This window comes from Gobius niger (assembly GCF_951799975.1).
Source record: "Gobius niger genome assembly, chromosome: 14".
NCBI lineage: Eukaryota > Metazoa > Chordata > Actinopteri > Gobiiformes > Gobiidae > Gobius > Gobius niger.
In genome coordinates, this window is record NC_136865.1 from 23,457,998 (window position 1) to 23,470,608 (window position 12,611).

The 12,611-nt window shown below is 39.6% G+C and overlaps 1 protein-coding gene across 1 annotated transcript; it reads right to left on the bottom strand.

Moving 5' to 3' along the window:
* Nucleotides 1–2,138: 2,138 nt before the first annotated feature.
* Nucleotides 2,139–12,356, bottom strand: csnk2b (casein kinase 2, beta polypeptide). Its single transcript, XM_079571068.1, has 7 exons — nucleotides 12,230–12,356; nucleotides 11,718–11,791; nucleotides 11,218–11,320; nucleotides 10,740–10,855; nucleotides 10,212–10,287; nucleotides 5,176–5,365; nucleotides 2,139–3,123 (listed from the first exon to the last, which is right to left on the bottom strand). The coding sequence occupies exons 2-7, from the start codon at nucleotides 11,787–11,789 to the stop codon at nucleotides 3,033–3,035; spliced, it is 648 nt and encodes a 215-aa protein (XP_079427194.1). The 5' UTR covers nucleotides 11,790–11,791; nucleotides 12,230–12,356; the 3' UTR covers nucleotides 2,139–3,032.
* Nucleotides 12,357–12,611: the final 255 nt, after the last annotated feature.

Sequence of the window (12,611 nt, forward strand, 5' to 3'; positions counted from 1 at the left end):
ACCCAGCTTTGATTATTTGCCGTTAGCATTAGCATAGGCTCCCGGTAGCTTTAGCATGCTATTGTTAGCATTATGCTCGACAATCTATTTAGCCGAGGATAAAACTAACTCCGCAATCGAATTCTCCAGGTTCTTGGCTTCAAAATGACATACAGCATGTCCATATTCACTTGGATTTAATTGGTGAAAGCTGTGTTTTAAAGGCGGCGAGGGCTAAAACTGGTATCGGTTCATACCCAATATCTTTTTTTTTTCAGTATCGGTGCATCCCCTACTTTAAAGAATCCTTTCACTCGTTCATAAAGAGCAAAATCTTTTCCCAAATCATTTGCACGATTTGATGCCAATTCCTGCAAAAAGGATAATAATAAACCAAATCAAAAACAGCTCTTTCGCTGTCCAGGCGGATCCAATCTCAACATATTCAGTGATTTGCCCAAAAGGTTCTTCGTTTGTAACATGTCGCCCAATAACTAGAATAAAGTTCAGGCATTTCTCTCTGTACGGGTGTTTTTATTGGTGAAAAATACCGATAAAACATGTCTTTCCTGGGCTCCCATCTCCTCAGACACGACTTGTAACTTTCCTAACTCCGTGGAACCTGGAAACGGACTAAAACGTCGGAAAACAAAACTCTAAAAGGGAAAAGAGGGAACGTGGAGTTTACTTTCTTACAATGTCTTGTCTTTTGTAGACGTTTCCACGGCGATGGCTGCGTAGTATAGTAGTAGTAGTAGTAGTACTGTAGTATAAATAGTGGGTAATGCGATAATGGAACGTACTCAGACTAAAAAAATCCTGGTTTCTGTGTTTTAAGGCAAATTTAACAGATTCATTTGACAACACTGAACTAGATGAGTTTGTATCGTGTTTATATAGGGCCTGAGGACATGCATGAGGGAGGGGCCGGTGACGCGTGAAAGAGGCAATTTGAACCATAATTATGTCACGTTATGTAATCTTTTAAACTAGGCAAACATTTAGGGATTAACCAGGTTGTCGGAATTGCATTTATCTTGAACGTTTGCCATTTTTAATCCATCGCCTCATCTCCATTTGTTACGACTCGCTCTACTATCGTATTTTACATTTTGAAGTCATTACATCCTGGTTATTTTCAAAAGGATTCTCGACTGGAATGACTCCGAGACCCACCGTCGCCCTCGGACAATCCAAATAATAAGAAAATACAGCTTTTTTTCTTACACAGATTGCTGTTATATAAGCGTTGAATGAACCTATAAAGCTGCCGGGTGGTATTGTAGTATTTTAAAGGATAAATATTGAAAGGAATGTTCCCCGGGACTGGCTTGTGACCCACTTTTGGGTCAGTTGAAAAGTGGGTCGAGGGCACCTTCTTCTACATTCAATATTAACCTTCTTTAACTTCTTTAGCGCATCCAGTTCAGCTTTACCCAAACCTAAAAGCTTCTCTACTGATGCTTACAGCCAGTGAAACACCCAATTCTTTCCAATTCTTTTTCCTTGTTTTGTTGCATTTTTGTCACTTTATTGTTGCTCTTTCTTTACTCGTTTGTTGCTGTCACTTTTTTGTGGCTTTTTTTGTCACCTTTTTTTGACCTACAAAACTGATCTTTTCTTTTGTAGACGTTTCCACGGCGATGGTTGCGTAGTATAGCAGTAGTAGTAGTAGTACTGTAGTATAAATAGGGGGTAATGCGATAATGAAACGTACTCAGACTAAAAAAAAAATCCAGGTTCCTGTTTTTTTAAGGCAAATTTAACAGATTTATTTGACACTGCTCACTTTTTTGTTGCTTTTTCTTTACTCGTTTGCCACTTTTTTGTTGGTCTTTTGTGGCTTTTTTTTACCTACAAAACTGGTCTAAACAGATCTTTTTCTTCACGTTGGCGTTCCTTTTTTCATTTAATTTGTATCACTTTTCCCCCCCTAATTTTTGTCGCTATTTTGACACGTTTTCAAGGCGCTTTTAGATTCGGGTAAAGCCAAACTGGTGAAAATGTGACCCGTTCAGGTGGGGGTTAAGAGGTTAAAAGTATAAAAACATCTGAATCTGTAAAAATAACTGTTGTTTTAGTCATATGTTTAGCTTTATTAGATTTATTTAACATTTAGTCAACATTAATTTGTGGAGAAATGACAGTATTTTACATGATATTTCAATATTATTTGTCCTTGGATTATGGCGGGTCCTGACAGTGTCCCAGTTTGAGAATCACCGATCTAAAGTATCTAAAAAAAAAATGTGCCCACAGTCTTGCAATGACAAAACTGTTGACTTTGTTGGATCGTGACGTCAGCATTGTGAGTGATTCGCGTTCTTATCTCACAAGAAGGTCACGGGTTGGATTCCCTGGCTGTGTGAAGTTTGCAAACTCCTCTTATCTACCTGGGTTTTCCTCTAGGAGCTTTGGTTTCTCCCATGAACCCAAAACATGTACGACAGACTAATCCTCCAGCTAGATGCCAAGCTTCTCAATCGTCTCCTGCCACCGAAAAACAGACTTGAGTGGTAAATTTTTGACTACCTTGGAATGCGTGGCATGTTTAAGGATTGCTTAGAGTATGTAGACAGGCGTTAACCATTAATGGGCATTTCTTTTGTAAGTTCTTTAGCACCCTATACTGAAACTCTCAAAACTAAAATGGTTTTCATCATAGTTGCAAATTGCCCCTTTCAATCTCCAAACACAAAGCTTTCACTTGACTACGTTGTACATGACTTAATCCCACAGATTTCCGTTTCATTCTAGCATTTCATATTTGAATCTTTTCTCGAGCCGCGTTATTGTTCATGTTGAGCGTATTTTCATGCGTTTTCAGTCGCAAATACCTGTTTTTACTGTGTGTTTGCTGTGTTTGTGCGCGAGTTGCAAATCATTTCTGTCCGTTTAAGTGTCTGGCTCACACTCGTTTTTTTTGTCCTAATCTAAAACTAAAATAATACAGTCTTCGTTTTTTGAGGGATGGGAGGGGGGTGTGCCAGCTGCGAACGCCCCCCCCCCCCCCCGTCGTCGCCCTCTGGTGGTGGCGGTGGTGAGGGGAGACTTTAGCGAATGGCCTTGACTGGACTCTTGAAGCTGGAGGCCGCCTGGAGCTGCAGCTGGTAGGCCATGGGGTGGATCTTAAAGCCGTACAGCCTGAAGAGGAAACAGACAGAGTTGCATTGATTAACGATTCGAACAAATGAAGTTAACCTCTTAAAAGGAACAGGCCATCATGTTTACTTACTGAGATATGTTCTTACATTAGCTTAGGGCTGGGCAATATGACCAAAAAGTAAAATCTCCATTTTTCTTTTACTCAGTTTACGATTTTATTTGATGTGAACTTTAACAAGTCTCCTGATCTTTCCCATGACGAAAACTGCTCAGAGTCCTGCTCATTAATATTTCATAATGTAGCTACAATCAGGCCCGTTAAGAAAACATAACCTTTTATTTAAAACCTCGTAATAAGCCGTGGAGTTTTCAAGTGTTTTAGTTTTATCGTCTTCATGCCTCTGCTGTGATTGACAACCGTTTCCATGGAGACTCAAGGGAAAGGGGTGGAGTTAACCTTTTACCACCCACCAAAACCAAATCCAGTCTCTCCTCTTTGCCATTGTCGTCACTTTTTATTTCCCTTATGTGTTTTTGTCACTTTTTATTACTTTTTTGCTGCTCTTTTGTCACTTTTTTGCTGGATTTTTGTCTTTTTTCTGCTGGATTTTTGTCACTTTTTTCTGGATTTTTGTCTTTTTCCTGCTGGATTTTTGTGTTGTTTTTTTGCTGGATTTTTGTCTTTTTTTTGCTGGATTTTTGTCTATTTTTGCTGGATTTTTGTCTTTATTTGTCACTTTTTTTGCTGGATTTTCTTCATTTTTCTGCTGGATTTTTGTCTTTTTTTTTGCTGGATTTTTGTCAGATTTTTACTGGATTTTTGTCACTTTTTTGCTGGATTTTCTTCATTTTTCTGCTGGATTTTTGTCTTTTTTCTGCTGGATTTTCTTCATTTTTCTGCTGGATTTTTGTCTTTTTTTGCTTGTGATCGGTTACAAATAATAAGTCCGTCTGAATCTTCGGCGGCTGCTGCAGCATCGTAAGCTCCACTCAACGTAACGTAATAACTTTGAGCTCTATATTTCAGACACTTGTTGAAAAATATGTAGGCTACAAATGGTATCATTATATTTTAGAGGATGCCAGGCAGGCTGAGGGCCAACCACAGTATATCTGGAAACTTGCTTTATTTAATAAATATTTTATTCTTGGGAAAACTAGCAATGTGTCTTTTTTAATAGAGTTTATCGAAACAACATTCATTTCTTGCTTTTCCCTGACACACAGATAAGTCAGGCATCGATAAGAGAATCGGTGAAGAATCGAATGGATAGGTAAAATTATTGATGGCACTGATATCAATAAAATCTTATAAATTCCCATCCCTATTCATGAGTATTCTCGGAGCTCTAACCTGATTAAAATGGCACAAATCAAAAACATTTGCGTGGTTAGTCAGCTGCTGAAATAAATGTCAATAGCTGCGCTACTGCTGCTGCAAACCAGACATGTGATGATTTGGCGGCCATTTGTTTTTCCGCAGGATACTTTTCCTTTTTTGACCAGCCACATGCAAATTGAGACTCAACTTCCTCTAAAGAAGCAGCGTAGCGTGCACTGAGATCATGTAAAATTATTAAACTTGCAGACAACTCGGCTGACGTCTGAGGGCGGGACTTTGGGCGCCGCTTGTGTGACAGCGCCGCGTGATTGTTAAAATAATGTTACTCCAATGCAAATTTGAAACAAAGCCTTTGATACACACCACACCTTTTGAAGAGGAAATGTTTGAACAGGAGACCAGGTTATTTGTTTTCTGGGCACTGTTGTATATGCAATGGCATGACTTGTATAAATAATCGGGCACAAAACAGGACGTACTAAATTGAATGGGCTGCATGTTAAACCACGCAGAAGCTACATAAGACACAGCCAAGCTTTGTTGCATATTATTAGTTTTTGTTGAGTAACATGTGGCTGTACAAAGATGTAATGTGCCTCGAGTGTTTCGCCTTGCACACGTTTTTATGTAAATGTTCTTATAGTTACGCTGCTGGCAAAGTCTCTGTCCTTAAAAACCTGTTACTCTGCTTAAAGTTCACTTATGTAAAGCACAGAGGAGTACGAGTCCTGTTAATGTCATTGACTAACCGCGGCACAAACTGGTTGGCGGGTCTCTTGGGTCTGTACTCGGGATGGACCATGAACAGCATGTGAGGAAACCCGGTGCCGAAGTAGGCCCCGTCCGTGTGGTGGTGCCGGGACGACTTGGGGGTGTAAACGTCCATGCATTTGGGGCAGTAGAGCTTGACCATGGCCTCGCCCGGGATGTCCGACAGCCCTGAGGGAGAGCGGAAAGAGCATTTGGTGTTAAAATGTGGAAAAAGATTGCAGTGCCGAGATGTCGTGATCAAACTTTGAACAATATAAATATATACAGACGGCATCTCTGGAATGGCCCATATATGGTCATGTTTGAAAGCAGTTAAGGGGGAAAACAGTTTGGAGAAAAATCTAAACTTTCTCTAATTATTCAAAAAACGACTTTAACAAATGCTGAATTATTGATATAGATTTCTACCCAATAAAGATACAAAGACATGGGGAGGAGCAAAGATGTTCAAGAGCCCATAATTACATAAATAATGGAGAATGCTAACTTGATGCTACATGTTAGCATCGTGCTAATGCTAGCGCTAGCTACAATTGCCGTTTTTTCACTTCTACAGAACAATCTGCTGTGAGAAAATATCCATATGGACCCGATTTAGACTTGACTTTATTTGTATGAGATAAATAAGTTCACATTTCACCAGAAAATGGCTAAATAGAGTGGAAATTGTGTTTCCCTAAAGATTCCGTTTTCCCCCTCGGCGAGGCCACGCCCCCCTCTATGACGCGACACCGTCTGTATCAATAGACCCTTTGTGTTTTTAACTGATAATATTCCTCGTGTTTTTACTATTGATATGTTCTGTCTGTTTCTGTTTTGTTTGTTTTTGTGTCAATTGTAGCACTTTGAGATGTGTTCTTCATATGTAAAGTGCAATACAAATAAAATGTATTATTATTATTATTATTATAATTGTTTGTAAACATTCCGGGCTTAGCAGGAAGCAGGAAGTGAGATTCCTATCTATTTCAATAGATACAGACGGCATCTCGTCATAGAAGGGGGCGTGGCCTCGCCGAGGGGGAAAACAGAATCTTTTGGGAAACACAATTTTCACTCTTTTTAGCCATTTTCTGGTGGAATATGAACTTATTTATCACATACAAATAAAGTCAAGTGTAAATCGGGTCCATATGGATATTTTCTCACAGCAGATTGTTCTGTAGAAGTGAAAAAATGGCAGTTGTAGCTAGCGCTAGCTAACCGTTAGCATTAGCATAAACATGTAGCATCATGTTAGCATTCTCCGTTTTTTAATGTATTTATGGGCTGTTGAACCACTTTGCTCCTCTCCATGTCTTTGTATCTTTATTTAGTAGAAAACTACATTCATAATTCATCATTTGTTAAAGCAGTTTTTGAATAATTAGAGAAAGTTTACATATTTTCAAAATTGTTTTCCCCCTTAACTGTTTTCAAACATGACCATATATGGGCGATTCCAGAGATGCCGTCTGTAGCTGTTGTCATAGTAACAATAAACAAATGTCTAACTCTTGTTGGAAATATCAGATGCATCTTATTTTATCGTCTAAAATGTCGTTCCTCTTGTTCTGGCACCTTAAGTCACAACAGGACCACATCTTTTAGTTGTAGTTTTACACTTATTATCACTAGTTTTAGTTTAATCTAATTTCTCTTGATCACTTCCTGCCTCCAGCTGATGTCACTGATGATGTAAACAGTTACAGGGTCTATTGCTGGGTTGCAGGTTCTAGAATATGATGATGTCATCGGGCCCAGCGGGGGGCAGGAGCCAGTTTTTCCTATTAACAGCATTACACTTTCACAAGTCGTAGCTCAAAAGAAAATGTATGAATTAGAAAAATGATCATTAATATCAATCACTGGGTCCATGATCTCTCTGTACAAGACCAAAAATTTCCCCAAAAACAAAATAATTTTTCCTCCATACAATAGCAGTGGCCTTTAGAACGCTGTGATGTCACCTGCAACCATAGACTGTAGAAAATAATGGACGTCTTATGCTCACTCCTCCCCGTTTACCAGAATGACCACGGCCGTGGGGCAATTCATGGCGGATTTACAGGCTCCCCCTCCCCAGCTCTGACGAAGCATGTTCCTAAAAAGGACATACGGGCGGGATTTTCACTGTAGACTCGGCCCTTGCGTGACGTGTAGCTCGCGCTGCTCCAATGCTAACAGTCCGAGCCTCATTAAATACGAGATTTCAAAAAATCATATTACGAAAACCAGCCTGGTTTCATATATTGTTATTAACCCAGCGTTATCTCAGGAGGAAGATCTAGCCTAGTCTAGCGTTGAAACAATTGAAACCAGGCTTTAAAGTAGTTTTTAACGTGTCTAAAGTCCAATGCTTTTCAATGGGGGCCTAGCGGCGATATGGAGGTACTACAGCAACGGCGGAGCAATGGCGGCCCCCACGTTTGTGGTCAAAAAGCAGGGCAGCCAGCGGCCATTGCCTGCAACCCAGCAATACAAGGATCTACAGGTCAAATACCACAGTTTGAAGAACATCCTTGAATTTTGAGCTGGTTTATCCTTATTTTAGGCTTTAATTTAGTCTTGGGTTTAAGCCACGTCTCAACACCAGCTCCTGATTATACCTTTTACTGGCTAATCATTACCAATAAATTACAAATAATTTCTGAGATGGTACTTGCTTAAGATTAAGTAAATATCTATTCCACAAAACAATCCTGTACTTTGGCTTGAGTTGGGGCGAGGACAGGGGTGACACTGCCCCCTTATGGTCTACGTATGTCATTACACTAATTTACAAAATGGATGGTGTCCTAGCAAGCTCCGAAACGTTTCAATTGTCAGTGGGAGTAAATACTACGCTGACAGAGAAGGCGAAGGAAGAGAGGGATATTGTATGTTTAGTTACACATTGGAAATAATTTTTTCCACTCAAACTTGGCTGTAAATACCGTTTAAAGTGGCGCTAGCCCGCAGTTAGCTTTGCCTGCTAGCTTCTTCTTTGTGATTCTATTAGTGTGTATTGGTGCCTCCGGTCCGGTGGCAGTCAAGTTGCAATTGTGGTGACACCAGGGGGAGATGAAAGACCCCCCAACCATCGCATTAACACTTGTATTACCCCCAGAGGGACAACGGAAAGGATTTATGAAGGTAAACAAGTTAACTTAGTACTGCTTTAACCTCTTAACCGAGCGCATTTTTAACACTTTTTCATTTTCATTCTTGTTTTCATCTAATTTTTGTTGCAATTTTGACACTTTTTCAAGAAGCCAAATTGGAGAAAACCTCTTAACCCCCACCAGAGCGAAACAGGTTAAGAGCCCTCAATGCAAAAACAAACAAAAAAAACCCAAGGTGAGGAGATGCAGGTTATTGAAATGACCAAAAATGATTGTAAAATTTAAGTTAAGAGTTTAAATGAAATAGTTTGTGCCCCCAGAGTGTTTCTCTGCTCAGACGTGGATTCCTCTTTTTCCTTTTTCACTCGCCGCTTCAAGCACCCGCACCAGACAACACCACATGATACAAACATCAGAGGATTTGAACTCATGTTTGCTGATGGATTTACTGCGTTTTGTCTGTTGCTTGTGCGTGAGGTCTTCCCCTTCAGCTGTATCATCATTCGCAGTAGCACAATTCTATAGCTCATTGTTCTCATTGAATTCGGGACATTTTTGTCAACTGTGTTAATAAAACAGCGGCGCAAATACAGTACAATACCATTTCATCACAAAGGCCTCAAGGCGGTGCCTCTCGGAGCTCTTGACTCCCTACGCACTTTATGAGCAAAGAGCCACGGCTTACAGGAAATTATCCAATACATTCTGTGTGTTTGATCATGTGACCAAGGAAAAACTATGGTGAATTTGCTTTTTTGCTTGAGGATGAAAAGCAGCAAAGAGTGACAAAAACGCAACAAACCAGGCGACAAAAAAGTGATGAAAAAGCAACAAAAATTAAACAAAAAAGCAACAAAAACGTGACAATCTTGGCCTATACCTAACCTATAACCTTTAGATTTGGGTAGAGCTGAACTGGGGAAAATGTGCTCATTAAAGGAGCTACAGTATACCTGATTTTACTTCTAGAAATGGAATGAAATTTATTTTGTCCTCCTTTAGTATATTGTAAACTCAAGTGTTTGAGGAGAACAGTGTGTATAAAATTATAAAACTCTTAAAATTTGTATCAATTTTAAGAACATATTTTTAATTTATATCTTTGTGAAAGTGACCCTGCAAGTTGTGAAATGTGCCTATAAACATGTCCTTGTTAAGAATTTGGATACTACAAATATATTAGTTTGGACCACAACAAACTTTTTAATTTAGTGGCTTCGTCTTTCATTGTTTGCAATCAAAAAAATCTGGTATAGGGCCTTTAAAGGGACTATACAGAGTTTAAAAATGTTAAAATTATGTATTTTCCTCCCCCTACATGTTCCAGCAATGTCCTAATGTGTAGAGAGTGAGCCCAGACCTGTTCAGCACAACTGCCTCTAAAATCCTGCACTGTCACTCAAAAAGGTGTTACTTCGGGTCTGAACTGCCGTCATGCACAAGCTTAATATAGAAGGTGAAGTTACACATATGACCTGAGGTGGCAGTAGTGAGTATAAAATGGCCAACTTGCATCGAGCCCCTTTAAGGCTGGGGGTAAGAGGTTAAAAGTTTATGTTGGCTTGGCATTAGCTTGTGTTGTAACTGAAGTGAATTGAGTTTATTGCATAAGTTTGCTGTAAAGATTGAAGAAAAGCTGGGCACACAAACGTAGGACAAAACGGTCTTTCAGCTGCACAGATTCGTGGACACTTGTCTCACACACAGCAGCGGTGAGTTAGTACTGCGTGTCCGTGGTCGTAAGCCGTGATAGACAAGTACCAATCTGTGTGCCACTTTACAACAGAGCTCTAGTGTCTGTACTTCCTGATATAACTTTCAGCTCATTTTGGTTTTTTTTTACAATGGGAAATGGTTCATCGACTACTTCACCTAACGCTGTACTTCATAAGGCGTACTACAGTTAATTTCCAGTACAGACTGTGACTCACCGATGGGGAGCATTGGCTGATTCTCGCAGTAAACTCTGGGGCAGTAGCCGAAGTCGCCTTGTTGATACTTCTCCAGCTACAGTAAAGGAACAAAAGAGTAAGGTTTGATAAAATGCATTTCAGACATACCATATACTCCACTCAAGCCACAAAAATGCAATGGTATCTCTACTTTGGCTGAAAACAATACGTGGCCAAGGCTTCACCTTTATAGTCTGGAGGTAAGAATTTTTTTTAAAACTTTTGATCAGCCACACGACCCTTTATGTCCGTGTTTCCCAATCAGGATTATGGAGACTAAACTTTTTAGTTTTTTTGTTAGTTTAGGGGTCCATGGAAACAACACGCTTCTAAAGTCTTTGTTAAGTTGACCACATTGTGCAAATATTGGCAGAATTCTCGAAGTCGGGGGTGCTCGGAGTAAAAATTAAGGACTCAAGGGATCCGTGCGGCAAAAAAGGGCTGGGAACCACTGCTTTTTGTAACGCTGCACGAGTATTCAAATACTGAGATGACACAGCTTCCTACCATTTGAGCGATTCCTCGGTTTGTGAGGATGTATCGAGCGTGAATCAGACCGTACAACATCTCCGCTGCCTGTTCGATCAGATCACTCTGGTTAGGATTGTCCTCCAGCTCCTCATCTGAAAACACGGGAGAATAAAGTTGAAACGTATCACAAAGGCAGAGAGTAGAAACTTCAAGAGTACAGGGCGGGAATATCAAAGCACAAAGAGTGTCATTGCTCATAAAGGGAAGTAACAGCACACACAAAGCAATAATTTTGAAACGCTAGGAATAGAGTGTCTTGTAACAGTAATAACGTTGATACATAACAATATAGACCATACCACAATGCAATAAGGCTACACAAATAAAACTCTTCCCTACAGACAATCATGTGATGACGCCGTCGATTTGCACCGTCCCATTGGCAGAGTGTAATAAAGAGACATCACATTCTAAAGCTGTTCATCAAAGCTCCTCAAGAGTAATGTTGACCGACCTGGTTCGAGGTCCAGGATCATGTCCAGAGCCTGTCGATAGTGAGGGACCTGTTCATTGAGACCCGTCAGGTTGAACTTGTCCTGAATATAGTCTTCGTCCACCTGAAGTAAAGAACAACATATTCATATTCAGATGACACTTATAAAATGTGGAGAGTTTTCATTATTTGCAGCATTTTGTCAACTACTTTTGTGTGTAGCATCCAAATGAAATTAGTTAAAGAACACATATTTTGCTTGTCTTGAAGAGACAGTGGCTAGAAGAGATTTACAACATGAACCGGTATATTAAAAGTCCATACATAAATAAATAAAACAGGCAGATAATGAATAACTAGAATTGTAAAGATGCCTCTAAAAATGAGAACCTGCCTGGCCCATCCAGCCCATTTAAATGCTCTATACATTTGTGACAACGTAAAGGTTTACATGCACATGCAATTAAAAAACGTCATAGATACACGTTTAAGATAATGTAGTGAATAATGTCAAGACTCACCTCACAGAAAAACTCATTCCCTCTGAGTCCGCAAAACCAAGAAATCCACGACACCTCTTCTGAGCTGCTCATCTCTGTAAAACAGTCGACTTTATAACACAATCACTGAATAAGAGACAACACGAATATACAAAGAAAGGAATTATAAGTGAAAGGAGAAAGGATGCTTGAGAAGTACTAAATGATTAAGCTATGCTAAGCTAACGCAGCTAGCATAACAATATTAGCATTAAATTTATCAATGAGTCCTTCGATTAAACCAGTCTTGCTCGTACCGATCATTTACTTTAGTTGTGCACATAATCCGTTCGCAGTACATTGCATACTTAACCTCAAAAGACAATAATTACTAAAACCGGTGTTAGCATGTACGCTACATGCAGGCTAGCGGCTAAAGACACCAATATGGCGCCTCGTAGCAAAGGGCCACCCAAATATCAGCCTTTAATTCAGCTTTTTGTATGATCGTTCAGTGTTTTAAGGCAACCGTTTCAAATATGAGAAATTATTACCTGATTTTAATCTTTTATTCCTCTGGAGAAACCGATAGTCTCAATTTAAAGGTTATTTTTTTTTATGTAAATAAAATGGACACCGCCTGGACTCTGGATGAGACTCTTCTTCGTGGGTTTCTTCAGATGATGCGCAACATGGCTCTGGCAAAATGCTGCTGCCACCTTCCGTAGATCTAAAACAGGGCAACTTCTTGTGCTTAGATTACTCTTTCTAGAGTTAATAGCTCAAATCGCATTTCAACACAAAACAAATTAATACAATTACTTAGGTTTCCTCTACCGTTCACTTCATTAGTCACCTTACCAAAAAAATGTATTATTAATAGACATGCAATCTTTACATTTCTAGATATCTTTGTACTTGCAACTTACAGCTTGG

Coding starts and splice junctions, on each gene's coding strand:
- csnk2b (XM_079571068.1), bottom strand. CDS start 11,789: ATGAGCAGCTCAGAAGAGGTGTCGTGGATTTCTTGGTTTTGCGGACTC. Junction 5,366..10,211: donor TCAGCCAATGCTCCCCATCG/GTGAGTCACAGT, acceptor GCTCTCCCTCAG/GGCTGTCGGACATCCCGGGC. Junction 3,124..5,175: donor GCCAACCAGTTTGTGCCGCG/GTTAGTCAATGA, acceptor TTTCCTCTTCAG/GCTGTACGGCTTTAAGATCC.